Source organism: Fomitiporia mediterranea (assembly GCF_000271605.1).
Source record: "Fomitiporia mediterranea MF3/22 unplaced genomic scaffold FOMMEscaffold_19, whole genome shotgun sequence".
Classification (NCBI taxonomy): domain Eukaryota; kingdom Fungi; phylum Basidiomycota; class Agaricomycetes; order Hymenochaetales; family Hymenochaetaceae; genus Fomitiporia; species Fomitiporia mediterranea.
Window position 1 is genome coordinate 384,844 of NW_006760404.1, and position 27,778 is coordinate 412,621.

Genomic DNA, 27,778 nt, shown 5'->3' on the forward strand with positions numbered 1-27,778 from the left:
CATGCTCTCACTATACTGGTATTTATGACCTGGTGGCGAATTCTCACAATACAGATCATATGTAATTACAAGTTTTGTCAGGTACCCCCTACCCTGCACGGGTGGGCAGCATCTTTACCACTCCGATCATTCCTAATTCTCTTTAGTTTATTACATATTCCTAAGTTTCATTCTTGACATAATCATGGACAGGATTTTTACATCATTATACCATATAGCGCACTGTAAGTTAAACTATATCTAATCATCGTCATCTGACTTGCTGACCGCAATCCCCATAATGGGCAACGGTTGATACGGCTCCTCCAAATACTTCATTTCTTCTTTTGTCAGCTTGATATTTACCGCTTCTACACATTTGTTTCGGTTCACACTTAGCGAAATAACTTTGTTAAAAGTAGGTCGATACTTACCAACCAATTCCTTCAGATTTTGCATGCTTGTCGTACCAACGATTGGTGCTGAGACTGGGCTCTTGTTCATGACCCACGCCAAAGCAATCTGTGCCATCGTTTTGCCTTTCTTCTTCGCTAGGTCTTCGACGCGTTCGTTTACCTTATGGTTACTCTCGTATGGATCGTAAAGATTGAACCACCTTTTGACAAAACATCAAATCAGGACCGAGTCAGGATTCCGTAGACGAAATCAGAGTAGACACGAACATATCTGTTTTACTTCTCTTGGATTGCTCGCCAACAGGACGTGTGAGGAAGCCCCGAGCGAGTGGGGACCATGGAATGGACCCGACACCAAGGTGCTTGCAGAGCGGCATCATCTCGCGTTCTTCCTCTCTGTAAACTAGCGAGTAGTGATTTTGCATGGAAATGAATGGCGTAAGGTTATGTGTTAATGCATAACCTATTGCATAGTAGATCCAGTGTTAGTATATATGCCGTTTGATTAGGAATGGAATAAGACGAACTTTGCATAGCATAGACTGATGAAAATCCGATGAATTAGTAAGTGATTGAATAATGACGTTGCATGGACGCACACTGCCAGGCAAAACAAGAAGACATGCCGATATAACGTACATGTCCTGCCTTAACGACGTCATGGAGGGCTTGCATCTTTAATCTGTCATCAGCATTATTGGTACTCGGAGTAGACAATAGGCTTACCGTCTCTTCAATTGGTGTATTCTCATCGAATCGGTGGCATTGCAGTACATCAATATAGTCAAGCTGAAGACGCTCCAAACTGTGTTTAACCGAGTTGAAGATGTGCTAAACGCACGGCGTGGTAAATCCCAGACCAGGACACGCGAAGAACAACATTTGAGAGTCACCTTTCTGCTTAGTCCAAACTGATTTACGTATCCAAACTGATCTGGATCGGCACCTTGAAAATAGTTTTCGCCCTGTGTGCGGGATACAATTCCGAAGACCTTGGTCATTACGACGATCTCGTCTCGCGGCAGATTAAACTTCTTGATAGCCTTTCCGAGGATTATCTCAGAAACGCCATTCGAATATACATTGGCCGTATCGAACGTCTGGATGCCATCATCGTATCTTAGTTAGCAACGAAGAGTAAGTTAGAATCTGCGCAGCGTTGAGCCAGCACGGCTTATAATTGTGCAACTTACGCAGCTTTAATCTGCTTCAGTCCTTCTTCTTCGTCAAGCACCCAGGATTGCCATTCCGGAGTCCCATACGACATGCATCCCAATATGATTTTTGATACTTTCAAGCCAGACTTCCCGAGGCGCACTAAGTCAATTAAGGTGAATAAGAAATCCCCTAGTGAATGGGATACTAGGTATTCTTACCGTAAGGCATCTCCGTCCTCTTTTCGCCGACTCTAGAGGTAGCCATGTCGGATAGGAGACCAAGTGGGTTTTTTTAAAAGACATCTCAGACAAAAGGCTGCTTTATATACGCAATACCACCGGCTTCAAAGAGCTGGGAACAAGCAATGTATGACGCGTCCACGGCTCACCGGCAGTATGAATAAGAGGAGACAGAGAAGACCGGCTTAGTACGACTTTCAGTAGACGCGTGTTCGTTGACATAATATCTGAGATGTAAGTATGAAGTCCGTTCGACTTCTCAACGTAGTGACTCTATTTTGGCCTGCCTCACGGAATCATGAATGACTTAAAACTTTGAAAGTCAGCCGGATCCAGTACTATCATTTGTCAATGGGCTACCAACATTCTCTTTAATCAGTATATTCGTATCGAAAGATGGCATTGTAGACCATCGATGCGGTCGGCTGAAGACGTTCTCGACTGTGCCTGGCAGCAACGAAGATCACCTTAGTAGACTAATTGATTTAATTTACAACAGAGGTTGCTCACCTTTCTACTCCATCAAAACCGACCATCTAAACTGCAGCTACTGACTTAATGTTTCTTACATACTCCTCGTTGTGGCACATATAGATGTCAGGACACATTTCATACAGACAAACGCGCAGTTTGCTTCGATGACAATTCTTTTTTCCCGTTGCGAATCCAAGCACGTGATAAGTAGTACATAATCAGCCTCAAATCCCTCAACTGCTTCAGTTCACGTTTCCTGAAATTCTTATTATTCTAACTCGGATTCTTTTTCCATCGTTTTAGGGTACAGCGCACGAGGAGACCTGTATATCTAATCGTCGTCATCTGATGACTTGCGGACTGCAACCCCTACAACGGGCAACGGTTGGTACGGTTCCTCCAAGTATTTCATTTCTTCTTTTGTCAACTTGATATTTACCGCTTCTGCATATGCATTGTAGTTTATAATTAGCAAAACGACTTTGCCAGAGGTGGTACGACGCTTACCAATTAATTCTTTCAGATTTTGCATGCTTGTCGTGCCAACAATTGGTGCTGAGACAGGACTCTTGTTCATGACCCACGCCAAAGCAATCTGTGCCATCGTTTTGCCCTTCTTCTTCGCAAGCTCTTCGACACGTGAATTTATCTTGTGATTACTTTCGTATTGTCCGTAGATGTTGGTCCAACTTTTTGACACAATATGGAATCAGCATTGCATTAACAGTATGCAGGCCAGATCAAAAATGAATACGCACATATCTGTTTGGCTCCTCTTTGACTGTTCGCCGACAGGACGTGTGAGGAAGCCCCGAGCGAGTGGAGACCACGGAATGGACCCGACACCAAGGTGCTTGCAGAGCGGCATCATCTCGCGTTCTTCCTCCCTATAAGCCAGCGAGTAATGATTTTGCATGGAAATGAATGGCGTGAGGTTATGCGTTATTGCGTAACCTATCGGATTGAGTTCAGTAAGTATGTCTTTGCCTAAAGAATGAAATAGAGGACGGACTTTGCATTGCGTAGACTAACATTAATTCTATATATTAGTAAGTGGGCAAGGAGTGCGTTATATTGGACGTACACTGCCATGCATAGCATGAAGACATGCCGATATAACGTACATAGCCGGCCTTGACGACGTCATGGAGAGCTTGCATCTTCAAAGTATAATCAGCATGATTCTACTCGAAGTAAGAGTCCAGCTTACTGTCTCTTCGATTGGCGTATTCTCATCGAATCGATGGCATTGCAATACATCGATATATTCGAGTTGAAGACGTTCCAAACTGTGCTTGACCGAGTCGAAGATGTGCTAGACGTTAAACATGGTGAGTCTTAGATGCTATACTAGTCGGAAGAAGGAATTATTTTAAAGTCACCTTTCTACTTAAACCAAATTGATTTACGTATCCAAACTGATCCGGGTCAGCGTCTCCCCAGTATCTCTCTCCTTGTGTGCGAGACACAATTCCCCATAGCTTGGTCATTACGACGATCTCGTCTCGCGGTAGATTGAACTTCTTGATGGCCTTTCCAAGGATAATCTCAGAAACTCCGTTTGAATATATATTGGCAGTGTCAAATGTCTGAATCCCAGCATCGTATCTAAATTGGCAATGAACGGAGGTGAGGCACGTCAGATGCACTGATAAGTTTGGGTTGGAGAACTCCGCTTTTTATGCAACTTACGCAGCTTTGATTTGCTTCAATCCCTCTTCCCCATCAAGCACCCAAGGTTCCCACTCTGGAGAACCATACGACATGCAACCAAGTATGATTTTCGATACCTTCAAGCCAGACTTTCCGAGACGCACTAAGTCATATACAGTGAGTCCTTCACGTCAAGTGGGAAAACCCTAGATATACAGACCGTAGGGCATCTCAGTTCTTTTTTCACCGACTCTAGAAACAGTCATGTTGGATAGAAGATTAAGGGACCTTTTCTGTGCACCATCTCAGACAAGCCTGATTTATATATGTAATACCACCGGCTTCGAAGAGATGGTAATGGTGACGCGTTCACGGCCCATCGGCAGTCTGGCAGTGAGAACCTGATTACAATGACATGGAAAAATATCCGTAAGCAGAAATGTCGATCACTACCGTGACAGTGCTCTTTTGAAGTTCTGAATCTTCATGTTTTTGCTCTCTTCGCCCTCAAGTAAAAGGCCGCTAGTCTTCAAATACTTTTCGCAAACTAACAACAACGAGGCTACAACCAATGTCTAAATTTTTCCTAGCCCACCGGCTCTATGAAAATAGACAACAAGCCCATCTTTTCTCTGTGTACAGCACGGCTGTCTTTGTTGGTTCAAGTCACTTGACGTGCAGTGCCAAATGGCTGCATAATCTGTTGCAAGTGTAGCCAATATAGCATCCCCTGGTTCCACGCCCAATGAATAGAGCGTATGAAGTAAAGCTCCACTGAGAACTTTACGCTGGTTTGATTTTTTCGCTAGATTTTGGACATCAGGCTTTGGAGATCAACAGCAGGTCAACTCCTGCATTCCGTACTGACCCAAAAACACTGCAGAACCTCACCTTGCAAACATTTTACTACAGTGTCCTCCGGAACCAAACGTCCACCGAGATGCCGGATCATCTCCCATAGACCGTTCTAGTCGCTTGCAAGCCATCAAATGCTTACACTCTGAATTATTTTATTTTATCTGTACGATACACATGTAGAGTACTGTATACACAGATACTATTTTGAAGAAGTCTGAACGAAATACCTCCGGATCTAGACTTCAGATTTAGTGACTGATTGCTTATCGTAGGCAAAATAATTAGGCCTTACTTTATTTGGCGGTAGACTGCTTACAAAAGAGAGCTCATATTCCTCGCTTTTCGACCGCTTGCAGTCATATGATTATTGTAAACGCTCACAATTCACTCAACCACCCCTTTTCTTTCATTGTAGGAATACGTAGTCACAGAGCCTGCACCTCTATCAATGGACCTGTCCCGAAGCATGTAGGTACGACCACAGAGGAAACACTCTTACAAAAACCACAATTATTCTCGCAGCACAGCTGGGGCCTCCATTGTTCAGAACCTATTCTTGCTGTAAGCGGCAGAAGCATTTATACACTTCTAGACCAACTTTGTCCTTCCCCTATTTGTCCACCCGAGCGGAATTTAGAGATCTGCAGATCTCCGAAGCGCATAGAAAGTCGTAAACTTCCCGTTCAGCCTTCGCGTCTCGCGACAGCTCTTACCTTGAGAACAGGTATGTCTCAGATGTTATACAAGCTTGACAGTCTGCTGAAGAAATCCTCTAACGTCCTTTGTAGCTGGTTTGGGCCAGATTGGGCGTGATGATCACATTTGACTCCCCTTAAAATTTCAGTTTGTTGTACGGTGGGTCAGGCTCCCCGTTCAGGATCCAGATCCACCCGTTTACTCTCAACCACGACTATCTACCTGTAACTTCGTGGCTTTAGAACTCGCGGAACTTGCTTATCTCGAGTGGCACACACCCGATTTATAAATTGGCATTCCGAGACAAGCCGCTCCCGTCCCAAGTAAACTATATTCCCTAACGACATAGTTGATTCCTGTCTCCGTCAACATTTACCTCTCGCCCGCTTCGGAGTCTACTATTCCGACAAGATGGACCTCTCTCGAATAATAAATCCGCCTGAGGACGAAACTGAGCCACCTAGAACAGAACAACGTTCACCTTCCGTATCTCCAAGACCTGTTTCTCCCGTCACCACCGACGCGGGAGAAGAACCAGACTGGATTCGCGACGACCTGCCTAATTTATCTTTCAGTAAGACAGCGTTTACGCACTCCTTTTGTTGTGTTCTGATGAAGACCCTCGCACCGTAGTCGTATGTATGGAAGCGGTTGGGGAGGCAAGACATTCTCATTTTGTTTCTCCAAATACACCGCCTTTTCTCATGTTCAACTTCAGGGGAAATGTACATATGTCTCCCCGACGGCTCTGCATCTAATGGGTAGAGATCGTCTTATTCTCAATAACCACGGTTTTCTGACATTCTTGATAAGGTTGGTCACCGGAAGAGGTTATAGGTACCCCTGCGGCGCTATATGCGCATCCGGACGACGTGCCACAGTTGTATCGTGCATATCAGTATGGCGCGTCGATTCGCTTTCTCAACGCCTGGCTAATAATAGACTAGAGAAATGATTTCCGAGGATAAGGCAGCATGTCTTATGTATCACCGCATTCCTTTCAAAGACAAGAGTAAAGGATACCTCCTTTGTAGAATCGTGAGTGCTGACGATTACGGGCGGAGCTATTCCCTGCTAAGAGATTATGCTGATCAGACGAACTCGAGAGTGGGACAGCACATCATCGGTGCATGCGCTCCTGCGAAATCATCCACCAAGAATATGCATACCGCGTCAACTGCTCAAGAGACGGTTGTGATCACACCATCAGCAAAACGATTAGCTTTCACGGTATGTCGTGATTCAGGCGGTCGTATAGTCTACTGATCGTCTCTCGTCAAGCGATGGAACGTTCCCCCGATGCCTACCTATTCATCTGAGGATCCTACCTCATCGAGAGAGACGTCCCCGCCGACCGACGGAGCGTCAGATTCTTCCTCAACTATTCATGACGAACTGGATCCTCTTACGCAAGCTATGCGCAATCTGACGTTATCGCAGCCCGAAAAACAGGTGGCAGCCAAGCGAGTTGCCTTTGTCCTTGACCGATTTAGTACGGAGGTACCTATCATCTACTGTACGAACGACGACATCGTGCCAAAGCCGCTCGTCACTGGGAGATCATTTTATGACTTCGTGGCTGCAGGGGATGAAAAACGGATCCGTGCAGCCATAGACCAAGTAAAGACCTGGGGAGTCAACGAGGAGGGATCTCCGAGTGACGGCGGATATGCTTTCAATCGTTTCCATATGCATCTAAAAGGCAGAGACAGGTAAGTATCTCGTCTTACACACTCTTAGTTCGCTTCACGAATACCTTGCATTTTGTGTCCACTCCCTCACGATCATCTCTGACTGTTTACATAGACAGCTGCCTGATCCCTCTCGAAAACACGCGACCGGGAAAGGAGCACAACACCCTGACATACTCTCGCGTAAAACATTTCGACAGCGTGCTTCGTCGGAACGAGGGATCAACGTGCCCGTGAAAGAAATTCAGATGGTCGATTCTATATTCTCGCCCCAATCCGACGGCATTATCGTTATTCTTCGAGAATCCATGCCACCTAAACGATAGCAGGGTGATTCATCTGGGAGTTTGATTTTATTTTCATGGCCATTCTCGTCTCTGTCACGTGCGTTCTATTATTCTAGGGTTCATACTAAGGTGTCGCCTTATTCCCCGTCAAGAGTACGATTTGGATGTTATAATTCGTAGGATTGTATTAATGCTTGTCTATCTCCTGCCAAAAATATGTATCCTGCATTTTCTTACTTCTCTCACTCCAATGGTACTTCTTCTGACTGCTTAGACTATTCCCAATAGGCAACAAAGAATATGTGTAGCTGTTGAGTATAGATATTGCAAGAAATGGCATTTGTTTGATACACTGACAAACGAGAATTGGAGACAGAGTTGGTTTGCAAAGGGATCGAGTCTTCCGCAATGCTCGTCAATGATCCTCGATGTCGCCTTGGATCTTATGAATCTCGTGGCGGAAGCTTGAATGAATGCATGTGACCCTCTTTAAACCGCCCTTTCCCCTACTGAGTAACTGAGATGGTCATCAAATCTTTACATCTTGACTTCCGTCCCTGCTGCGCCCTGGATGACGCTAAAAAAGCAAGCTTCCATTCATCTCTGTTCGGAGGCGGGTGAATTCAAGTCGATATCATGAGTTGCTTTTATCATTCCTAAGCAGGACATAAAGATCGACAATATCTTACCTTGGGACAATGCGGTGCTTGTTTAGACTTGGCACGGGTCCACTATATTTTTACGAGTATCAAATTAAATCATTCATTAAAACAGTGGTATAAACATGGTAAATATTAATTTATGTTAGTAAAAATGTCCAGCTCCAGACATCTTAGTGAGACAGTTCCGGCGACGTGTAACCGAAGGGGATAACTGAATCATCAAATGGAAGCACAATTACTTTTATTTGTACTTCCTCGTTGTATGCCCAATAAATATTAATGCCTTCGTATCAAAGCAGCACATGACCAAAAATGGAGTTAATGAGCATTACCTCGGTTCCCGGGCCGTAGACCTGGAATCCCGTACCATGCATGATGAACCAGAACATTATACTCGGATTACCCAATGAACCTGGGGGTTTACGATTGTAATACTTCTGTCTGTCTGGATTTATCCTTTCATTGCTCCAACGTCGGTGGAGCTTATCCGGCCGGCCTTTGGATTAACTACTCTCCGTTTCAAGAAATTATGAACCGACGGAGAATACCTTCAAGTTCTACAAGGACAAATTGCAGTATATTTCCTTTTAATTATCATTAATACAAGTCGTTCGATAGGTAAATGTCGTAAATCAATGTTGGCGAAGGTAAACCTCCTGGGCCCAGGAGACCAGGCAACCGACTAGCTCCTTAACCATATAGAGAATCACCAGTTTACTAGGCCGAGGCGCGTACTTATTAGGCTATCCAAACACTGAACAATCTTGCAGTAAATTACATATTTACCTACCGGTTTTTAGTATGGGAATTGTTATAATATCTAAAGACACAGTTTTGCAATTTACTCCAAGGTCCGGCTCTTCACCAAGAGCAGGATTATATGGTAATCATTGTTGCAGCAAAAGAAAGAAAGAAAGTGTGCTCACTGTGTTTGAATAATTTACATTTTTTTCCTAATTGCGTCTGCTGTGTATTCTTGTCCATATATAGTGCTCTTACACTAGAGCAGTAGACATTGCAAATAAATACTGGTGCCTACTATGTTCCGTTTTCGGTACTTCTCGCAGGGGCAGACTCAGGCTTCAAAAATGTGGTAAGCAAGCTAACGGAGTGTAAAATCCATTAGTGGCGGTCAAAATTCGATTTTCTTTACGTGTGGCGAAAGGAATATATGTAAGTATTTCTTATGAACAACATATATCCTCGTCTTCCTCGAAGCCACTACAACTAGAAGAAGAGCAATGCCTGCAATGGCCCTGCATCCAGATCTGTTAAACTGAGCACTGGAGCACTCATGCCGACCATCGGTCTCGGGACCTGGCATGCAAAAGCAGGCGAAGTCGAATATGCAGTCGAGATCGCTCTCAAACATGGTTATCGCCATATCGATACGGCCGCTGCATACGGTCAGGAATCAGTATACTTTAGCATATGATATATCATTGCCTGACTCGTGCTTCGGCGTACCAGGTAATGAAGAGCAAGTCGGGAAAGGAATCAAGATGTCTGATGTCCCACGTGAAGATATATTCCTTACAACTAAGCTCGCCAATATAGATCACAGCAACGTCGAGGCAGCGCTATTTTCCTCCTTTCAGAAGCTTGACACACCATATCTTGATTTGTGTATGTCGCGTTATAGATTCTCAAGAGTTTGGCTTTGCTAAGGGTAGTCTGCATTTCAAGGGCTCATGCATTGGCCTGCACCAATGACACAAGATTTAAAAGCAGATAAGGGTCGTGATTGGCTTGAGACCTGGAAAGACATGGAAAAGGTCTATGAGAAATACCCCGAGAAAGTCAAAGCGATAGGTACGTCACATAATGCATGGCACACACTTTTTACAATTCCACATTTACGCGCCTCGTTCTCTTCAAGGCGTTTCAAACTTCCAAGTGGAATATCTTGAGCGACTGCTAAAGGAGGCGAAAATAACTCCGGCCGTAAACCAGATCGAGCTTCATCCTTCCTGCCCACAACATGATGTCGTGAAGTTTTGCAACGAAAACGGCATTGTGCTTATCGCCTATTCGCCACTCGGCTCAACTGGCTCTCCGCTGCTCACGAACGAAGTCGTAAGGAAGATTGCAGGGAATCGCAATATTCCTCCAGCAAATGTTCTGATCTCATTACAGGCCTGCCGTCCTAACACTGCCGTCCTCACGAAGAGCATTACGAAGTCGCGCATCGCGAGTAATTTCGATCTCGTTGATTTGACGGACGAGGAGATGAACGAGTTGCTCAAAATAGATGAAACGCAACACTTCCGAGTGTGCACTCCAGAATGGACTGGCTGGGGAGACTTAGGTTTCCCAGACCGCAAATGTGCGACTGCAAGTCACTTATAAGTCGGGCACACGTCTTTGGACACGCTTGATTCCCGCTATTTGATCACTGATGTAGACATCAAAAATAGACATACCATGTAACGTATCATGTCCCTTTCCCATACACGGGACTAGCTTGAAGAAGATTTCAGCTGCGACTAAAAGCATATGATAGCAGTGGCTTCTAATATGTCTAAGTATTTAATAACATAAAATACCTGATCCCAATGAACGGAGATAATCCAGCAAGGGAGCGGACTAATCTTCAGGAATATCTAGTACCTCGTTCCTATCAGAGAAGGCCGATGCACTTCGTGAGGTCGTTGATGCTCCTAAACAGAGTGCCACCACCTCCTCTACAAACAGAAGAAACTCGCGAACTTTACCCGCGGATGAAGAGTAACACAAGAGCAGCCACGACGGTTCCGAAGAGAACGACAATCGGCTTTACAATCGAAAGTCCTCCGAAGTACATCTCCCCTAATACAAGCAACCAATTCTCCCCGTACGGCAGCTTACCACCCGCAGCAAGCCGATGCATTCCAACAGTGTACCAAGCTACGCCAATACCAGAGCCGATTAGGCGAGGCCACCAAGGTGGAGAACGAGGTTCCGGAGATGGCTCCATTTCCCAACCCCACAATTCTTCCTTGTCCTTTGTTCTCTCATTGTCACGGTGCTTAAGGAACAGGTAAGGTAAATCAGGCCTGAGAACGGCCAAACGTGCGACCCCGATGAGGTGTGCATGTTTGCATTGGATCACCCGCGAGAACTGCGACCGAGTGCGCAGGCCACCAGTGAGCATTATCAATGGAGCCTTTTTCATCGATCCGGATCCGTCAAATTTCCGTTCAACAACGTTTACGGCGACACGGGAGAATGATTCAAAAAACGCCTGACGCGGAGACGAATCCCGCAGGAATTCTAGATGAAATAAACGATTGGTCGAGATAAAGGGGTAGAAAGGTCTTACCCGGTGACTCATAATCTCCTCCGCTGATCTCAATGAAATCGACACCGGCTCCGCTCCATTCCCATTGTGCGATCTCCGCTAGATGCTTTGCACCGTCTGCCTCGCTAAATCCTCCTGTAGTATAATCCATCGTGTTGAGCTTAAGACCGACAATAAAGCTCTTGGGAACAGCAGCGCGAACGGCCTGGATAATGTCATGTAAGAATTGGAGAGGATGTCCATATACATCAGTGCGATGGTTTGTCTTGCGCGAGATAAACTGTGCCACGAGATCTGCATTACCCCTAAATAAGACACTTGATCGTCTTATTTTTTAAAAGGACAACACCTACACCCATGGGCACCATGTATCTGAACGCCGTCGAATCCACTTAGTACAGCCAAACGAGCACCACGAACAAATCCGTCCAATGCCTCCTCCACGTCTGCGCCAGTCATGGCAACGGACTTCTGGAATAACAGCCTGTTCGTCACCCGTGTCGACAAATTATCTGATCGAAGAGAGTCCGGTGACATTCCAACTCGTGTTGCGCTGGCAGATAAGGGAGGTTCGACAAACGGCAAGCGTCCACCTAGACCATTTGGCGACTGTCGCCCGGCATGACTTAGTTGCATGACTGCAAGGGGACGCATCTTGCGTCCCTCAATGTCACGACCTTTCATTGAATCTGCCAGTTTTCTAAACCCTGCTACGGCATCTTCTGATAGCGTATGAGGAATCACCATGTCGGCACCGAGAGACAGATGCTTTTGAGATATTTGCACGTTCCCTGTTAAAATCATACCCCATCCTCCTCGGGCCCAGCGAGAGTAAAGCTCATTTAGTGAATCATTTGGCGGCCCACCGAGAAATCCTGCGAGATGCTCGTACATTGCTGCCTAGTTTGCCTATTAAAGTATCAAATCGCACATGTTTAAAAAAAGTTCTATACCTTGGCGAGCCTGTTCGGTAGCACTCGGCCACATGGCAGCTCAATAGGTGACAGGACTCCGTCCAAGTCTACTGAAAGCTGTTCTATACTATTTTGTCCATGAGAGATGATTTCGTGAGAGTTCAACGGCGCCTGTGCTAGCCGAAGGAAGATATCAGACTAGGTGCTCAACAAACGGTCAGACGTACCATGGAATCAGATCTGAACGACCTTCAAGTGAGCTGATTTTATGTGGATGATGTTTCCTCAAACGAAGCTTCTCATCTTGTTCAAACATGCATTTTGTTGTAGGCAAGTCTGAGCAGGCAAGTGTTCAGAGATTCAGAGTGAGTATAAGTCACCAAGCTAGCTGTCAATCAGGTTTTCCATGTTTGTAATGCGTGAGAATTATCCAAATATAGTAAATTCAGTACGTCTTGGACAAAGTGAACACTTCCGCACACATGAAAAAATGCCGATTTTAGTATACGATACACTAAAACCAGTATATTATAATAAATATTTTAGCATGGACAAAAATTTAGCAAACGTGTTGTTCTATTAGGAGGAGATCCAAAAAGATTTCGCTACTGTGCTCTGTCGGCCCGCCGATTAAGTCTTCTTGTTTCCACGTTTCCACGTATTATCCTAATTCAGAGAGACGGAAAGGTTAACAATTAATACTTAATGAGATTAGAAACTCAGTATTATACTCCGTCTATGCCAGTCCAGACTCTGGCATCTAACGCATACTAAACATGTGTCTTACCAGTATTACGTCATCCTTGCGTTTCATGCGTAAGCGATCACATGGTGATCAAACGGATTGTAATTCATTTACCCCTCTCTCTTATTTGTTTCGCGCAATATGCATGTGCTACGGATGAAGGCATCTATGAACGACCATACAGAAAATACGGTTGCGTAGCCAGAGAGAAGCGTTGTAGTTTCTGTATAATGCAAGCAATGTCTAATGTTTCTACATCTTTTTTGTCGTTCCCCTATCTATGGAGCTTAGCAGAATTGAGAGATTTTCCTCGAAGGCCATATTTGGAACCTGCCTCAGCTTCATTCTCGCGACCCGGCGCTCCGTTAGGACACTGGGTATATCTCAGATGTTTTACACGCTATGTACTGAAATCCTCTAACGTCTTTCATATCACGATTTAGGCTAGACGGGGTGTGATGACCATCTGACGCCCCTTAGATTTTCATCTCGTCTTGCGTCAGGTCATGTTCCCCGCTCAAGATCCAGATCCGCACGTCCTTTTCAACCGCGACTATCTGCCTGTAACGACGTGGCTTACAGAATTTACGGATCTCACCTATCTCACTGCCTTGAACGGCACATGCCTGATCTATGAAATCGACATTCCCGAGAGGAGCTATTTCTGGTTCAAGTAACTTTCCTGACATTTATACACGTTATCTACCTTTATACAGCTCTTCTCGTCAGTTTGATCCCATTGTCAACACAAGATGGACCTCTCTCGAATAATAAACCCACCCGAAGACGAAGCTGATACTCCTATAATCGAACAACTGTCTCCTTCAGTATCTCCTCCGCCGCGACCAGATTCACCCACTACTACCGATGCGGAAGAGGAGCCTGACTGGATCCATGACGATTTACCTAACTTGTCTTTCAGTAAGGCAGCGTTTATGCCCTCTGTTTGCCATGCTCTAATTACGGTACTTCAGTCGTCTGTATGGAAGCGGCTGGAAAGGCAAGATACACTCACTTTACTCCTCAAATTCCAACCTTTTCTTATACTCAGCTCCAGGGAATAGTCACCTATCTGTCCCCAACGGCTCTGCACTTGATGGGTAAGATTGTCGTATTGAACGGCTAGTTTATGTGCGAAGTCCCTAATCGCTCTAATTAGGATGGTCAGCAGAAGAAGTTGTCGGTACTCCTGCAGCTTTGTACGCGCATCCCGAAGATGTTCCACTGCTGTACCGTGCGTACCAGTACGGCACGTCTACTTCATCCTTTTCGGCATTTCTCTAACATTATTCTAGAGAAATGATATCCGAGGATAAAGCAGCTTGCCTCATGTATCATCGCATTCCTTTCAAAGATAAGAGCAAAGGCTATCTCCTGTGTAGAGTTGTGAGTATGGATATCTATAGTCAAGAACAGTTTCTTGCTGAAGAGTGATGTTGATGTTAAATAGACTAATTCGAGAGTCGGCCATCACTTAATCGGCGCGTGCGCTCCAGCGAAATCCGCAACGAAAGATATGCACACCGCGTCAACTGCTCAAGAAACAATCGTGATTACACCATCGGCAAAGAGATTAGCTTTCACAGTATGTTCTGACTTGAGAAATCGTACAATTTACTAAGTGCCTTTCTCAAGCGATGGAATGTTCCTCCCATACCCACAAATCCACCAGAGGATGCTTCTTCATCGAGGGAGACGTCTCCATCGGTCGATGGGGCATCAAGCACCTCTTCTCACGACGAACCGGACCCTCTTACATTCGCTATGCGTAACCTAACATTGTCGCAACCTGAAAAGCCAGAATTAGCCAAGCGGGTTGCCTTCGTCATAGATCGATTTAGTACGGAAGTGCCTATCATCTACAGTACGAACGACGACATCATTCCGATGTCACTCGTCACTGGTAGATCGTTTTACGACTTTGTAGCTGCCGGAGATGAAAAACGGATACGCGCAGCGGTGGATCAGGTGAAGACATGGGGAGTTAACGAGGAAGGATCTCCGAGTGACGGTGGTTGGGCTTTCAATCGATTTCATATGCATCTGAAAGGCCGAGATAGGTATGTGGCTTATTCTTCCCCGCTCTCAAGCCTCTTCGCAGATGTCTTTTACCTTGTACTGAAATATCTACCAAGGCGACCTCCGGATTCCACAGCAAAACATCCTCACGGTAAAGGAGCACAACACCCTGATCTACTTTCGGCTCGCAGGACTTTTCGACAGCGTCCATCGTCGGAACGGGGTGTCAACGCACCACAGAAGGAGATTAAGATGGTTGACTGCATTTTCTCGCCTCAGTCCGACGGCATCATCGTCATTATTCGAGAAACACTTCCGCCAAATTGGTCGCGAAGTAATCAATGACTGGAATCATTTGTATGGCTATTCTTATTCGTATTACATGCTGTCCACTGCAATGTCTTTTGGGAACTCATAACGAAACCAGTTGTTGTCTCCTCTCGAGAGTAGTTTGGACGTTATAACTTCTGGGAATGTATTACTGTGTTTATTTGGAATTCTGTATACCTCCTTTCTTTGGTTCCCTCTCAACAAATAAAACATGTATGTAGCAGTCGAAAGTGAATTTTGCAAACCGTGCTGTGCATCAAGCAACAAGATTCATGATCCACGAAGCCATCTGAGATCCATGAATCTGGTGGCAGATTCTTGAATAAATGCATGTGATTCTTCGACTCGGTGACCATTGTCAGGGTTCATTCAGAGGTCAGGAATATCTAATGTTACTCCAGCAAAGTACAGGTCACTAGTACTGTTTATCATTATGCCTTGGTTCTCGACATGATTGGCAGGTTTGAGCCAGGGCATTTTGACCTCTGATACTCCGTATTTGGAAACAAGATATCATGTCAGTACGTCAGTGACGATGTGATACCAAGTGACATCATAATATGATTCATACGTTCACGAGGAACACCTTCGCTCCTCGGGTGTCTATAAATAAGTTATCATAAATGCTCATTGGTATTGGTACACCACAAGTATACAGCGTAAACAGAGGCTTCATCCCTTGCACTTCCAAATATCTTAGACGTCTATCTCCTAGTAACAAGAGAAGCGATGCCTGCGTCAAAATTTGTCCAACTGAATACAGGTGCAAAAATGCCGACGGTCGGTCTCGGGACCTGGAGGTCGAAACCAGGCGACGTCGAGCACGCGGTCGAGGCGGCTCTCAAATATGGCTATCGGCATATCGATACAGCCACTGCATACGGTCAGAGATCAGCATACTTTAGCATATAATTTATCCTTGGCTGAACCGTGCTTCGACATAGGTAATGAAGAGGAAGTCGGAAAAGGGATCAAGATGTCTGGTATCCCACGTGAAGAGCTATTCCTTACGACCAAGCTGGACAATCCAGATCACAGGAACGTCGAAGCTGCGCTTCTTTCCTCCCTTCAGAAGCTCAATACACCGTATCTTGATTTGTGTATGTATCCACTGTGATTTGTCAAGGGTGTAGTTTCGCTAAGAATGTTTGGCATCTCGAAGGGCTCATGCATTGGCCTGCGCCGATGACACAAGATGGAAAGGCAGATAAGGGTCGCGATTGGCTCGACACTTGGAAAGACATGGAGAAAGTCTATGAGAAGTACCCCAACAAAGTCAAAGCGATTGGTACGTTACTTTAGTCTGCACCCCTCTTTATGTTCCCACATTTATCCAAGTCATTCTCTTCAAGGTGTTTCAAACTTCCAGGTCGAATATCTCGAGCGTCTTCTAAGTGAGGCGAAAATCAAACCTGCTTTAAACCAGATCGAGCTGCATCCCTCGTGCCCACAGCATGATGTTGTGAAGTTCTGCAACGAAAACGGTATTGCGCTTACTGCCTATTCGCCACTCGGTTCGCAAGGAGCTCCGTTGCTTACGAACGAAGTCGTAAAGAAGATTGCGGAGAAGCACAATGTTTCTCCAGCAAACATTTTGATCTCATTACAGGTGAACTGTCCAAACACTGCCGTCCTACCGAAGAGTGTTACAAAGGAGCGCATTGAGAGTAACTTCGTTATCGTTGACTTGACTGACGAGGAGGTGGGCGAGCTGCTCAAAATCGATGAAACGCAACACTTCCGAGCGGTCACTCCTGAATGGACTGGTTGGGGACATCTAGGCTTTCCCGACCATAAATGAGCATGAACAACGATTAGCCTTTTTTAGGAGAGGAAGTGATGTGCATGTCTTTCCCAATATAACTGTGTATTACCATTTCTTCAATTATAAGACGGCACGCGTACGTTGGCAAGAGTACGATGACAGAGTAATGCAACGTACCATTTCGCCACACTCTTCACAATGTTTGGATGAGTCGACTAAGCGTGCGCGATGATTTCAAATTTTTCTTCTTTATCTTCTAAAGTTCTACCCCTCGGCTTCAAGCCAGCTGAATGCTCGACAATTCTGCTGGTGGTATTCGTGAAAGCTTTCGTATCTGCAATCATTCTGCATCTTGTGATTCTTGTCTAGATGCCGTTTTACGTAAGACATTTGAATCCCTATGTGGCGCGACGGCCTGGACAAGTTTGAAGAAGCTAAGTGCCAAAGAAAAAAGTCAATCAAAAAGATTTAATAAAATTAAAACAAAAAACGATGGGTTTTACAGCAGAATACAATGGCGGCACAACATTACAGCTACTAATATCCAGGTACAGGAACTCTCTCACGGGACGAGGGGTGATACTAGATAAGTATCAAGGCGAACGCTGATCGAGTTCATCCACTGGTACGACAAATCGGTAGGAACCGTCGCTTTCAGCACCAGCAACCCATCCAGTTTTCTTCGATCGGAATTTTGGGCGAGAAGGCGACGACGAATTCATCGCACGTTCCTTAGAAAGAGCTTGAGCGGAGGCCATAGCTTCCTTTCGTACATCCAAAATGATGCAGAGGTCCTCCCGAATTTTCTCCCAGACTGCGGTAACTTGTTAATAGGAAGGAGGTTGAAAATCTTTTGGTAATTACCTTCATCTGACAATTCCTCCGGTTCTTCTACGATTTGCCACCATCGCGCACGGGCCTTTCGTTGATCGTAGACGTCCCTTGCAATGAGCTTCTTACTATAACCAAGCTCCGCAAGTCGATCGAAAATCCTATAAGAAAGTATCCGTCAGGTCGAGCCATGGGGTGAAATCGGGACAACCATGTTTACCCGTTTCGGCGTTCTTCGACCATTTCTTTCTGCTTCTCCACCCTTAACAAAGCCCTTATGGAACAACTACAGTGAGTACTTTGCAAAGAGAATCTAGATGGCTTGAGCCACTAACTCTTGTCGCCGTTCTTCGTGAGTCTCTTGTAACCTCTTCAAGTCGGACATTTTTACATTCCGTTTCGTTCCTGGACTATACTGCGCCAAGATTGCTTCTGCCTCAAGTGTTGCTTTACTGGGCGAGGAGCCCACTGCTATAAATATTTGATAAACTTAGTTGAGATGTTGATGGAGAGCAATGAAGACTAGAACTTTCGAAAAGCCGAACTCGTTCATTTTTCCTTGGGGTGGAGTAAGTATCAGACGGAGCACGATCCTTGGCTGCACTAGGACTAGAATATTCGGATATTCTTTGCGTGGTTGGAGTCTTCGGTATGCGAGCTTTCTTAGGCGAACGTGGAGGAGACGGGCGATATTCGGAGCCGTCAGAATCCGCGCTTCGTTTAGTCTATACAGTGCAGAATAGGTATGCGCGTTGCTATAGCCGTGTTTACACAACTTACCATTGATACTTTATGTAGGCTTACGAAGGGTAAACCGTAAGACTACCTGGACGTGTGTGGATTGGACAAGAGATGTATCATTTGGCCACGTGCATGTGTGATCATCATTTGCCGGTTTGGTACAGACAAACAAGCGTAAACAGAGCGCAGGAGCGATGGCATTAAGATTTGCCTTTCTATATCACTAAAACCCAAATGACATTCGCCAGTTCTAGCGCTGATATCTACTGGATAATATCTGCTACCCGCTTGATCGCATCCCAATTCTCGCCTCCCGGAGCCCATAACTTAGCAAATTCATCACGGAACTTCTGAGTGTTTGCTCGTTTTTCCGCTCCATCTTGGCCTCTCATCTTCTGAAGCGTTTCTGAAAATTCACGCTTAACTGAATCAACGGTGCCTTCTGGGACCTTATCTCCGAGACGATGAATCGGAAGCAGTCCGTCTCCAGTGCGTACTTCGAATAGCTCATAGCCTACGTTGTGCTCCTCGACGATCATCGCAGCAGCCAACGGTTGGTCCGCAGCGAAAGGCCAGCATATCCTTCATGAGCCACGATTTTAGTAATCTATTCTCAAATAATGCAAGCCGTCCCACTTACAAGGGTACTCCAGCTGAGAGAGCCTCAAAGATTGAATTGTGTCCACAGTGAGTAATGAACCAACCACACGCCTAGGAGATTAACATCAACGTCTCCACATAGGAAACATCCGACAGAATTTATGTACTTTGTGATCGAGGATAGCCCTCTGAGGTACCCAATTAGATGAATAACCGAACCCGGAAGCCTTGATTTTCTCTGTCATGTCCTCCGGCATTGCTGAAAACGGCGAAGCATGAGCGAATATCTGACGCGCACATTAGAAGATTTCCAGGATAGCCAGGTGGGAGACTTACGAAAGGTACCCGTTCCTTGATCATAAGATCTATAATTGCCCGTGTTTTCTCCACTTCAGAGGGCCAGAATGCGGATCCAAACGACATCTACATAAGGGAAACAGTTGAGTATTAAAACGGCATTGATCCTGAAAATCTCAGTCTCACATATACAACCGAATTCGGACCATATTTTTGTAGAGCTGAGTCAAGGAAGGCCATGGCTTCCAGATTGCTATTTTGTTCAACTTCATGCCGCGGGATGAGAGGAGATTCAAACGGTCCAGTGCTAATGACGGGCCTTCCGGTAAACCAATCTTCGAATGCCTTGATTCCTGCGGCCTCGTAAATTCGATTTGTATTCATAATCGCACCATCACATTCTTGCAGAAACCTAGAGCGAAACACGTTTATCGATCGTGTTGGGGCATAAAAGTAAGGAGGTCACGTACTTATGAGCAACAGATTCTATGAATCCTACGCCTTTAGGGAGGGTGGCCTGGGATGATGTAGCATCAATAAAATAAAGTGATATGTATTTCCGAGAAAATCGTACAAATTGCGTTGTACGCTCGTGGTCGTACATAGGCGGGAGGCCTGGGACCTTAATAACTCTTCCAGTTGATCTCTGGTTCAACTGCGCATATTTGTATGAGTATTATTCATGTCCAATAAACATTGTGTGAATGAATACCCTATCCGCTTCCTCTGCGATAGCATCTTCATCAGTATACGGGATTGCCTCGATCTCTTCTGCGAGGTGGGTGTGAGCCCCTTCAGGCCCGAACTTGAAAAGCATTGCTGAAGCTAGGCCAGATTGCAATGCATAGATTGGAACGGAATGGACAACCCTGATACTTTTCAGAGTACTGTACAAGAAGAACTAGAGTGATAAGTGAGCTCTGGGTCAGAATGGTTGATAACGCTGATAGCTTACGTCAAGAATAACGAGTTGAGGAGGTCCTGGCTCGACCGTATCGACTGCATATCCGCTCTCGGTTTCTGCATGCTTGCCATTAAGGAGTTTCTCATATTCTTTCATGAAGTTTGCATTATACATGGTAGTGTCGAAAAGGTTGGGTCCGATTTCCACACCAACAACCCTGTGTATTCGACAATTCAACTTCTATTTTAAGTGGCATGGACAATGTGTTTAGCAGTTTTCACGAACCTTATGAGCCTCCGTAGATCATCTTCAACCTCTGGCAAGAATTGTGCATCGAGTTCTCTTTCGATTTTCTCGGTTAAGAACGAGGCGATAATTATCGTCCCAAGAACAGGTCGATAGCGAACCAACGTCGAAAGCAGTGCGCAAGAGCTCTTTGCATGCCCTATAATTTGTGGATGAGAGGTAGTGTCAGGCAATAAGTGGCAAAAAAACATCAGGTAAATTGTACCCCAAGCGGGCAGAACACCAACAACGACGTGTCCTCGAATGCTTCTTGATTCAATTGTCATGTTGTGTCAAGGGATTATGGGTACCTGACTGTCCAGCTTGATGTTGATCGCGCTTTTAATGATCTGTGAGCACCGCGTGCATGTCAAAATGGAGTTAGTGGAACACTTGAGCGCCGTTTCTACATGAGCTGGGCGTCGCTCCTTGAGCTGATTATCGATGAGTTCTCCATTCGTCGGGTCCAATGCGAATGCTGCACAGAAGTCGCTTACCAGTGATGTACACTTTGATTGACCTTATAAAGCGGTTACGCGTGCCGATGTTCGTGATCGTTTTACTTAGACTCTGTCCAATTATGGCGCACCCACATAAGCGAAGTCCTGATAGTGATAGTACATACTTCACGGGCATCACGGCGATTCATGATTTGCGGATCCTTGGTTCAGGTTTAGCAATTCAGCGCTCACACTCGAAGACCTTTCATCTGAGACAGGATAAAATAATGAAATAGTTACAACACGAGGTAGTTGTTTATATTCCTTCATTTCTATTCTATTGCAAGATATCCGTTATTTTCTTAATTTCATCCCAATTCTCTCCCCCTGGCGCCCATAGCTTAGCATACGCATCACGGAACTTTTGAACATTCGCACGTTTCACCGCCCCGTCCTGTCCCCTCATCTTCCGAAGCGTCTCGGAAAACTCGCGCTTGACTGATTCGACTGTACCTTCTGGTACCTTATCTCCGAGACGATGAATCGGAAGCAACCCACTTCCGGTCCGCACTTCGAACAACTCGTAACCTAAGTTGTGCACGGAGGCGATGTTCGCTGCACCATTTGGCTGGTCTGCGTCAAAAGGCCAACATACCCTGTGGGAGTTCAATAAGTGCATCTTGAGTAATGCGTGGGGTTAGACTTACAACGGGACTCCAGCTGAAATGGCTTCATTAACGGAATTGTGTCCGCAATGCGTGATAAACCAGCCGCAGGCCTTACAGACTAGTGTAAGTATATGTCACGATTGTAAGTTGAGGATATAATTTACCTGGTGATCGAGAATAGCCTGCTGTGGGAGCCAGTTGGATGAATAACCCAGCCCAGAAGCTTTTATTTTCTCTTTCACTTCGTCTGGTATTGTCGCGAATGGCGAAGCATGAGCAAACAACTGATATCCTTGTTAAACTTTTTCAAAAAACACCAGGTTGAGACTTACGAAGGGCACTCCCTCTTCAATCATAGCATCCAAGACTACCCATATTTTATCCGGTTCAGCAGTCCAGTAAATAGAGCCAAACGACATCTAATGGAAAAGGCTGAGCATAACGAATAACCTTGACCCAGAAAGGACCCAATCTTACATATACAACCGACTTGGGACCGTACCTTTCCAGCGCAGAGTCGAGGAAGGCCTTTACTTCCCGATTACTCGGTGAGTCTTCTTCATGGTGCAGTGTAAGTGGAGAATCAAGCGGTCCAACATTGATGACGGGTCTTCCATTGAACCATTCTTCGAGGGCTGTGATGGATGGTGCTTCGTAAATTCGATTCGTATTGCAGATTGCTCCGTCACACTCCAGGAGAATTCTGCAGAACAGGTTCCGCCGCTAATTCTAACGGACAAAGAAGGGTCACGCACCTGCGTATTGAAGCTGTTATGAAAGCTCCGCCTTTAGGGAAGATGGACTGAGGTTATTCAGAGTCAACGTAATGAAGAAATTGTGGACTTTGAGGAACAGAACCTTCTGGGCCATACGCTCGTGGTCGTACATCGGAGGGAGTCCAGGGATAGCTATAAGTCTACCACTTGATTTCCGGATTATCTGATCGTGAATGCATTAACTTTATCCATGGCATGTGTATTTTCGTTCGCGGATACCTTGTCAGATTCCTCTAGAATGGCTTCCTTATCCTCGTACGGAATCGCCTTGAGCTCTTCTTCGAGATTGTTGTAAATTCCTACATCTGGTCCAAAGAAGTAAAGTACTGTTGAGGCACAGGCAGATTGTAAAAGATAGACTGGGACATCATGCCCGCTAACTTTTCTAATGCCTTCCATAGCCTCATACACGAACTTGTCAAGGTAGTAAGCTCTAATGTAGTAAATGTTGACAGAGTCATGCACGTACGTCAATTACTACGAGTTGCGGAGGACCTGGCTCAATAGTATCGAGTGCGGATCCATTCTCGGTGTGCGACTTGCCATCAAAGAATTTCTCATACTCCTTCATGAAACCCGCACTGATAGCGCTGGTGTCAAAGATATTAGGCCCAACTTCCAAGCCAACAATTCTGTATCAAACCGGTTTAGTTCTCCTTTCTAACTTATCTTAATAATTACTCAAGCGAACCTTATAAGTCTCCGCATGTCATCTTCGACGCCTGGTTCGAATCGTGTATCAAGTTCTTTTGAAACCCTGTCAGATAAGAGGGAGACGACAAATATCGTCACATGGACGGGCCGATAGCGAACTATTGTCGCAGCAAGTGCGCAAGCACAATGTACATGTCCTAGAGTTTGCAGAGGGGCGGTGAAAAGTCATTAGAACGCGTGTAAAACATCAGAACAAAATTGAAGTAGACCGTACCCCAAGCAGGTAGGGTGACAATGACGATGTGCCCTCGAACAGTTCTTGACTCGATGGTCATTTCGCGAATTGTACTTTGGGTTTTTGACTATGTAGGCCTGGGTCCAAAGTCAAGGTGCAAGCTATCTTGATTTTGCGTTTACCGTCATTTAACAGACCGCTGGCTAGCACAGCTATGTAACGAATGGAGCATGTGAAACCTTTGGGCGCTGTCCATCGGCATTTTCGTTTACATGTAATCGTCGCTTGCGGGCTGATGGATCTGCAACAACATGCTCCGATTAGTCAATCTGACAGTAATCCGTAACATTATAACGTCAGGGACTCAAGGAACGAGAATTGGAGTCAGATCAAGAGGATAACGGATACCTTGCAGTAGGAATATTTTATTTCAGGAAGTAACAGACCTTCGATGTAGATATATGGGTGTCTTACATAGGAATGCAAGCATTTTTCTTTCTTTTTTTAATACTTTGTTTTGGCTTTATTTTTTCCGCCGACCGAGAAGACGACCGTGCACGTGATCATCTGTTTCTACCGCCGCTACACGAAATGAGCACCTTCGCAAGTTACATAGTTGCAGAAAGTCTCAACTGTTATAAGATGGATATCGATGGTATGCAGTACTCATCAGCGAAAATCTCCTGTGAGAGCAACGTGCATTTTCTACTTAGCGAATCATTACGAAACTTTTGGGCGTTCGCGCGCTTCGCAGCCCCATCCTGTCCTCTCATCTTCTGAACGAGTTTCAGAAAACTCACGCCTAACCGATTCAATGCTGGCTTCCGGGGCCTTGCCACCAAGGTGATGGATGGGACGTAGTCCATCTCCACTGCGAACCTCGACAAGCTCGTAGCCTAGATTGTGCACGGTAGCAACTAGCAATGCCTGCGGCGTTCGTTGCCTGATCTCCTGCAAAATGCCAGCATACCCTTTGCCAGAATTAGTACTATTAAACTTGTTTGCGCGAAATGCTGCTTACAGGGTTACTCCAGCTGAAAGCGCCTCAATAACTGAGTTGTGTCCACAATGAGTAACGAACCAGCTGCAGACCTTCAAGGGATATCAGGATATAGAACTACATATTATTCTTCAAATTGAACTTGCCTCATGGCCTAGAACTGTCGTTTGAGGAAACCAGTTAAACAAGTACCCCTATCCAGATGCATTGATACGCTCTTTCTTGTCGTCCGGCACCGAAGCAGATGGTGAAGCGTGAGCGAATATCTGACATGACCTTTAAATCGATTTTAAAGAGGGGATGAGTATTAACGTACGATAGGTGCACGCTCCTCAATCATCACTTCCAAAACTGATCGTAATTAGTCAATTTCAGAAGGCCAAAACATAGAATCGAATGACATCTAAGGCCCTGCTCGGTTGCACTGGTCGTGCAACGGCAGGTTGGTGGTTGATGGCCGGCAATTTCCGGTACAACCGTCAACCACCAGTGCCAACCTTGTCACTTTGGTCACAAGTAGTATAGTGTATAGACTCATTACTTTCCCTTCATCTTTCATCATTTATCCTTTCAAATTAGTATATAATTATGTGTCCTAACATAAGTACTACACAGTGTAGATATAATTGAGACACAAATAAATAAATAGAAACATAAGTTAGGACTTTAGGTGCATATATGCACATATAATTAGGCATATATGACAGATATATTATATTATTATAGTTGGTTTGGACATTCAAAGCTTGGATTATTAAATTGCCAGTAGAATACAAGTGGGGAATACAATACAAGAGAGAAGTAGTAACAAGGAAATGTAGAGGGCATAGTGTAACAGGTGTAGTAAGGGACGAGTAGTGTCACACAACTATGAAACCAGACGTGCAGCCGAGCACGTCTGATGGTTGATGGTTTGCAACCACTGGTTGTGTAACCGGTGGTTGCGAATTTGGCAGGCACTGGTCGCGCGACCAGTGCAACCGAGCAGGGCCTAAGGAAGTCAACCAGTGAGCTTTAAAGTAGACGAAGAACTCAATCCCATATATATGATAGAGCTTGAACTAAACTTATGCAGCACTGAATCGAGGAATGCCTTGACTTCCAGAGTCGTTTGTGACGCTGTTTCAAGTCGCGGAAAGAGAGGAAAGTCAACCGGTCCAACATTAATGACAGGCCTGCCACTGAGCCATCCCTCAAATGCCCGGATAGACGGAGCTTCATAAATCGAATTCGTATTCATGACGGCTACATCGCACCTACAAAGAACCTGGAACGATGAACTGCTTAGCCATATATGAAAGAGAACGTCGGGGATTCCCGTACCTATACACTCCAGCTTGCACAGACTCTGCGGCTGCGGCTTCAGGCGTGATGAACTAAAGGTAGCATATTCGATTCAATAGATGAATTTTTTTTTGCGGGAACTGTACATTTTGGGCTGTGTGCTCAAGGTCGCACATAGGAGGGAGTCCTGGAATTTCAATGAGTCCACCACTCGACTTCCTCACAAATTGAACATGCCTTCATCAGCAATATCTGCAGATAAAGTTTCCCGTATATTCCTTGTCGGATCCTTCTTCGACAGCTTCTGAATCTGTGTAGAGGATTGCATTGAGCTCTTCTTCCACGTTTCTGTAAACGCCTCCAATATCTGGTGGGCCGAACATGAAAAGTACTGATGCAACTGATGCAGACTGCAGGGCATAGACTGGAACGGTAATTCCGCTGACACTCCTGATGTTTTTCAGGGTCTCATATAAAAAGAACTAGTAGAGGCAGTAAGCTGCAGTGACTTAGATTTAATAGAGGAAGATACGTACGTCCAGTATCACGAGTTGAGGGCTTCCTGGTTCAACCACATCCGACGAGAAGCCACGGTCGCCGACAGAACGATTGCTATTCAAGAGTCTTTCATATTCCTTTATAAAGGATGCATTGAGTGGTCCGTTATCAAAGGGATGAGTCCTCATTTCTAGAGGCACTGCCCTATATGCATGACGAGGTCTCAGTCGTCATTCTGATATGCTTATGCAAACGCCACGGGAATGTCAAGTTGACCTTTTGAGCCGTCGCAGTCGTTCTCAACCTCCGGTATGAATTGTGCGTCGAGGTCTTTGACAACCTTCACATGTAATGAAGACCCGATGAACATCGCCGCGTGGACCGATCGATAACGAACTATTTTTGCAAGAAGTATCCAAGCACACTTCGCACGTCCTGTAATGTAGATGAGGACAACTTCACGGCAACAGAACTCGGAAGCAGAAATTGAACGGCACCCCAAGCAGTTATGGTGAAGACAATGACATGTCCCTGGACAGACCCGACATCGATAGTCATTTCACGTCAAGCAATGGATGTGAGGGATACGAGTGAGTCTGGTGTATTCCGGTCCTCATACCATGTCCTTTTGTCCAGAATTCGCCTATTCTGCTTGATCTCTAATCTGTCGTTGCAAGGTAAGTGCATTTACCCGCTGAAACTGCTCTTCTCGTCCCACACCCAAAAATACTGCAAATCTAGAGCCAAAGGACCAGTGATGAGTCATTTTCAAATTGCGAGTTGGGCTATTAGCGAGTTTCTTTTATTCAAGAGTTTACCGTTGCATCCGTGAGACCTCGGTAGCCGTGGCACAAATGAGATGGAAGGGTAGGTCAAACCAGCAAACTGCATCCTTTCCAAGAATTGGGCTCCGTGAATCGCTTTCTTCAGCCAGAATGAATGGTATAAAGCTTTTCAATACTTCAAGACAGTTGTATGATTAAGCAAAAAATGAGTCTTGTAGGACTCTACTCGGAGCATGACTGGCTATTGTAGGAGAACATGTCTAAGCAGTTTTCTGCGTCGTCACCGAACATAAATAGATCCAAATATGGGTACACACGGCGATCATCGCCTTCTTTGGATCCAATTGACCGCACGTGTTTGCTTATTAACAAATGTCCATCATTTCAAGCGCGTCAAGGTAAGGATGCTCGATTCTGCCTTGTCATTGGCCTCGAAATTTCTGTATTTGACAAATATATGCCACTGTTTGGTAGGGTTGTCTCTTTCTTGCGCGTGATAGATGACCACATATATTCATGTGTGTGGTTGTCTGAGATGCTCTCGGATGAAAGAACTAAGTTAGATATATAGAACCTAATGAAATGCAGTAAAGAAATGCTTATATTGCTATCTA

General features: G+C 45.2%; 12 protein-coding genes across 12 annotated transcripts; 5 read left to right on the top strand and 7 right to left on the bottom strand.

Annotated features, from left to right (window-relative positions):
• Window positions 1-240: 240 nt before the first annotated feature.
• FOMMEDRAFT_162587 (Aldo/keto reductase) lies at window positions 241-1,817 on the bottom strand (the record flags this gene model as incomplete). Its single annotated transcript, XM_007271924.1, has 9 exons — window positions 241-350; window positions 414-595; window positions 663-858; window positions 923-937; window positions 995-1,070; window positions 1,122-1,226; window positions 1,289-1,514; window positions 1,589-1,712; window positions 1,772-1,817. The coding sequence occupies 9 exons, from the start codon at window positions 1,815-1,817 to the stop codon at window positions 241-243; spliced, it is 1,080 nt and encodes a 359-aa protein (XP_007271986.1).
• Window positions 1,818-1,889: 72 nt separating this feature from the next.
• FOMMEDRAFT_171535 (Aldo/keto reductase) lies at window positions 1,890-4,212 on the bottom strand. The gene is made up of 11 exons (XM_007271925.1): window positions 4,140-4,212; window positions 3,959-4,082; window positions 3,649-3,874; window positions 3,477-3,581; window positions 3,351-3,426; window positions 3,279-3,293; window positions 3,025-3,220; window positions 2,774-2,955; window positions 2,303-2,710; window positions 2,156-2,239; window positions 1,890-2,098 (listed from the first exon to the last, which is right to left on the bottom strand). Exons 1-9 carry the CDS (start codon window positions 4,183-4,185, stop codon window positions 2,598-2,600), a joined length of 1,083 nt encoding a protein of 360 aa, XP_007271987.1. The 5' UTR covers window positions 4,186-4,212; the 3' UTR covers window positions 1,890-2,098; window positions 2,156-2,239; window positions 2,303-2,597.
• Window positions 4,213-5,789: 1,577 nt separating this feature from the next.
• Window positions 5,790-7,550, top strand: FOMMEDRAFT_149572 (uncharacterized protein). The gene is made up of 8 exons (XM_007271926.1): window positions 5,790-6,047; window positions 6,107-6,132; window positions 6,192-6,234; window positions 6,287-6,371; window positions 6,421-6,511; window positions 6,569-6,703; window positions 6,755-7,185; window positions 7,280-7,550. Exons 1-8 carry the CDS (start codon window positions 5,885-5,887, stop codon window positions 7,488-7,490), a joined length of 1,185 nt encoding a protein of 394 aa, XP_007271988.1. The 5' UTR covers window positions 5,790-5,884; the 3' UTR covers window positions 7,491-7,550.
• A 1,857-nt stretch (window positions 7,551-9,407) lies between these two features.
• On the top strand, window positions 9,408-10,462 carry FOMMEDRAFT_137507 (Aldo/keto reductase; the record flags this gene model as incomplete). Its single annotated transcript, XM_007271927.1, has 4 exons — window positions 9,408-9,519; window positions 9,584-9,739; window positions 9,800-9,925; window positions 9,993-10,462. 4 exons carry the CDS (start codon window positions 9,408-9,410, stop codon window positions 10,460-10,462), a joined length of 864 nt encoding a protein of 287 aa, XP_007271989.1.
• A 271-nt stretch (window positions 10,463-10,733) lies between these two features.
• On the bottom strand, window positions 10,734-12,537 carry FOMMEDRAFT_32369 (FMN-linked oxidoreductase; the record flags this gene model as incomplete). The annotated part of the gene is made up of 6 exons (XM_007271887.1): window positions 10,734-10,797; window positions 10,828-11,365; window positions 11,415-11,698; window positions 11,743-12,293; window positions 12,347-12,478; window positions 12,535-12,537. 6 exons carry the CDS (start codon window positions 12,535-12,537, stop codon window positions 10,734-10,736), a joined length of 1,572 nt encoding a protein of 523 aa, XP_007271949.1.
• Window positions 12,538-13,291: 754 nt separating this feature from the next.
• Window positions 13,292-13,729, top strand: FOMMEDRAFT_162592 (uncharacterized protein; the record flags this gene model as incomplete). The annotated part of the gene is made up of 2 exons (XM_007271928.1): window positions 13,292-13,429; window positions 13,556-13,729. 2 exons carry the CDS (start codon window positions 13,292-13,294, stop codon window positions 13,727-13,729), a joined length of 312 nt encoding a protein of 103 aa, XP_007271990.1.
• Window positions 13,730-14,351: 622 nt separating this feature from the next.
• On the top strand, window positions 14,352-15,416 carry FOMMEDRAFT_137509 (uncharacterized protein; the record flags this gene model as incomplete). The annotated part of the gene is made up of 4 exons (XM_007271929.1): window positions 14,352-14,438; window positions 14,503-14,637; window positions 14,688-15,112; window positions 15,188-15,416. 4 exons carry the CDS (start codon window positions 14,352-14,354, stop codon window positions 15,414-15,416), a joined length of 876 nt encoding a protein of 291 aa, XP_007271991.1.
• Window positions 15,417-16,130: 714 nt separating this feature from the next.
• On the top strand, window positions 16,131-17,202 carry FOMMEDRAFT_98061 (Aldo/keto reductase; the record flags this gene model as incomplete). The annotated part of the gene is made up of 4 exons (XM_007271930.1): window positions 16,131-16,284; window positions 16,346-16,501; window positions 16,564-16,689; window positions 16,754-17,202. 4 exons carry the CDS (start codon window positions 16,131-16,133, stop codon window positions 17,200-17,202), a joined length of 885 nt encoding a protein of 294 aa, XP_007271992.1.
• A 458-nt stretch (window positions 17,203-17,660) lies between these two features.
• Window positions 17,661-18,589, bottom strand: FOMMEDRAFT_24225 (uncharacterized protein). Its single transcript, XM_007271881.1, has 5 exons — window positions 18,527-18,589; window positions 18,333-18,468; window positions 18,218-18,271; window positions 18,031-18,158; window positions 17,661-17,980 (listed from the first exon to the last, which is right to left on the bottom strand). Exons 2-5 carry the CDS (start codon window positions 18,380-18,382, stop codon window positions 17,760-17,762), a joined length of 453 nt encoding a protein of 150 aa, XP_007271943.1. The 5' UTR covers window positions 18,383-18,468; window positions 18,527-18,589; the 3' UTR covers window positions 17,661-17,759.
• A 333-nt stretch (window positions 18,590-18,922) lies between these two features.
• On the bottom strand, window positions 18,923-21,284 carry FOMMEDRAFT_115114 (UDP-Glycosyltransferase/glycogen phosphorylase). The gene is made up of 11 exons (XM_007271931.1): window positions 21,051-21,284; window positions 20,825-20,984; window positions 20,591-20,756; window positions 20,348-20,536; window positions 20,210-20,290; window positions 20,106-20,152; window positions 19,822-20,047; window positions 19,675-19,761; window positions 19,506-19,625; window positions 19,379-19,449; window positions 18,923-19,320 (listed from the first exon to the last, which is right to left on the bottom strand). The coding sequence occupies exons 1-11, from the start codon at window positions 21,109-21,111 to the stop codon at window positions 19,002-19,004; spliced, it is 1,527 nt and encodes a 508-aa protein (XP_007271993.1). The 5' UTR covers window positions 21,112-21,284; the 3' UTR covers window positions 18,923-19,001.
• A 317-nt stretch (window positions 21,285-21,601) lies between these two features.
• FOMMEDRAFT_162596 (UDP-Glycosyltransferase/glycogen phosphorylase) lies at window positions 21,602-23,697 on the bottom strand (the record flags this gene model as incomplete). Its single annotated transcript, XM_007271932.1, has 11 exons — window positions 21,602-21,920; window positions 21,972-22,042; window positions 22,097-22,216; window positions 22,265-22,351; window positions 22,410-22,635; window positions 22,688-22,734; window positions 22,791-22,871; window positions 22,928-23,122; window positions 23,178-23,340; window positions 23,400-23,559; window positions 23,637-23,697. The coding sequence occupies 11 exons, from the start codon at window positions 23,695-23,697 to the stop codon at window positions 21,602-21,604; spliced, it is 1,530 nt and encodes a 509-aa protein (XP_007271994.1).
• A 620-nt stretch (window positions 23,698-24,317) lies between these two features.
• FOMMEDRAFT_162597 (uncharacterized protein) lies at window positions 24,318-26,937 on the bottom strand (the record flags this gene model as incomplete). The annotated part of the gene is made up of 11 exons (XM_007271933.1): window positions 24,318-24,568; window positions 24,812-24,863; window positions 24,914-24,948; window positions 25,475-25,588; window positions 25,660-25,853; window positions 25,921-25,973; window positions 26,028-26,096; window positions 26,181-26,363; window positions 26,418-26,583; window positions 26,634-26,814; window positions 26,877-26,937. The coding sequence occupies 11 exons, from the start codon at window positions 26,935-26,937 to the stop codon at window positions 24,318-24,320; spliced, it is 1,359 nt and encodes a 452-aa protein (XP_007271995.1).
• Between the last annotated feature and the right edge of the window lie 841 nt (window positions 26,938-27,778).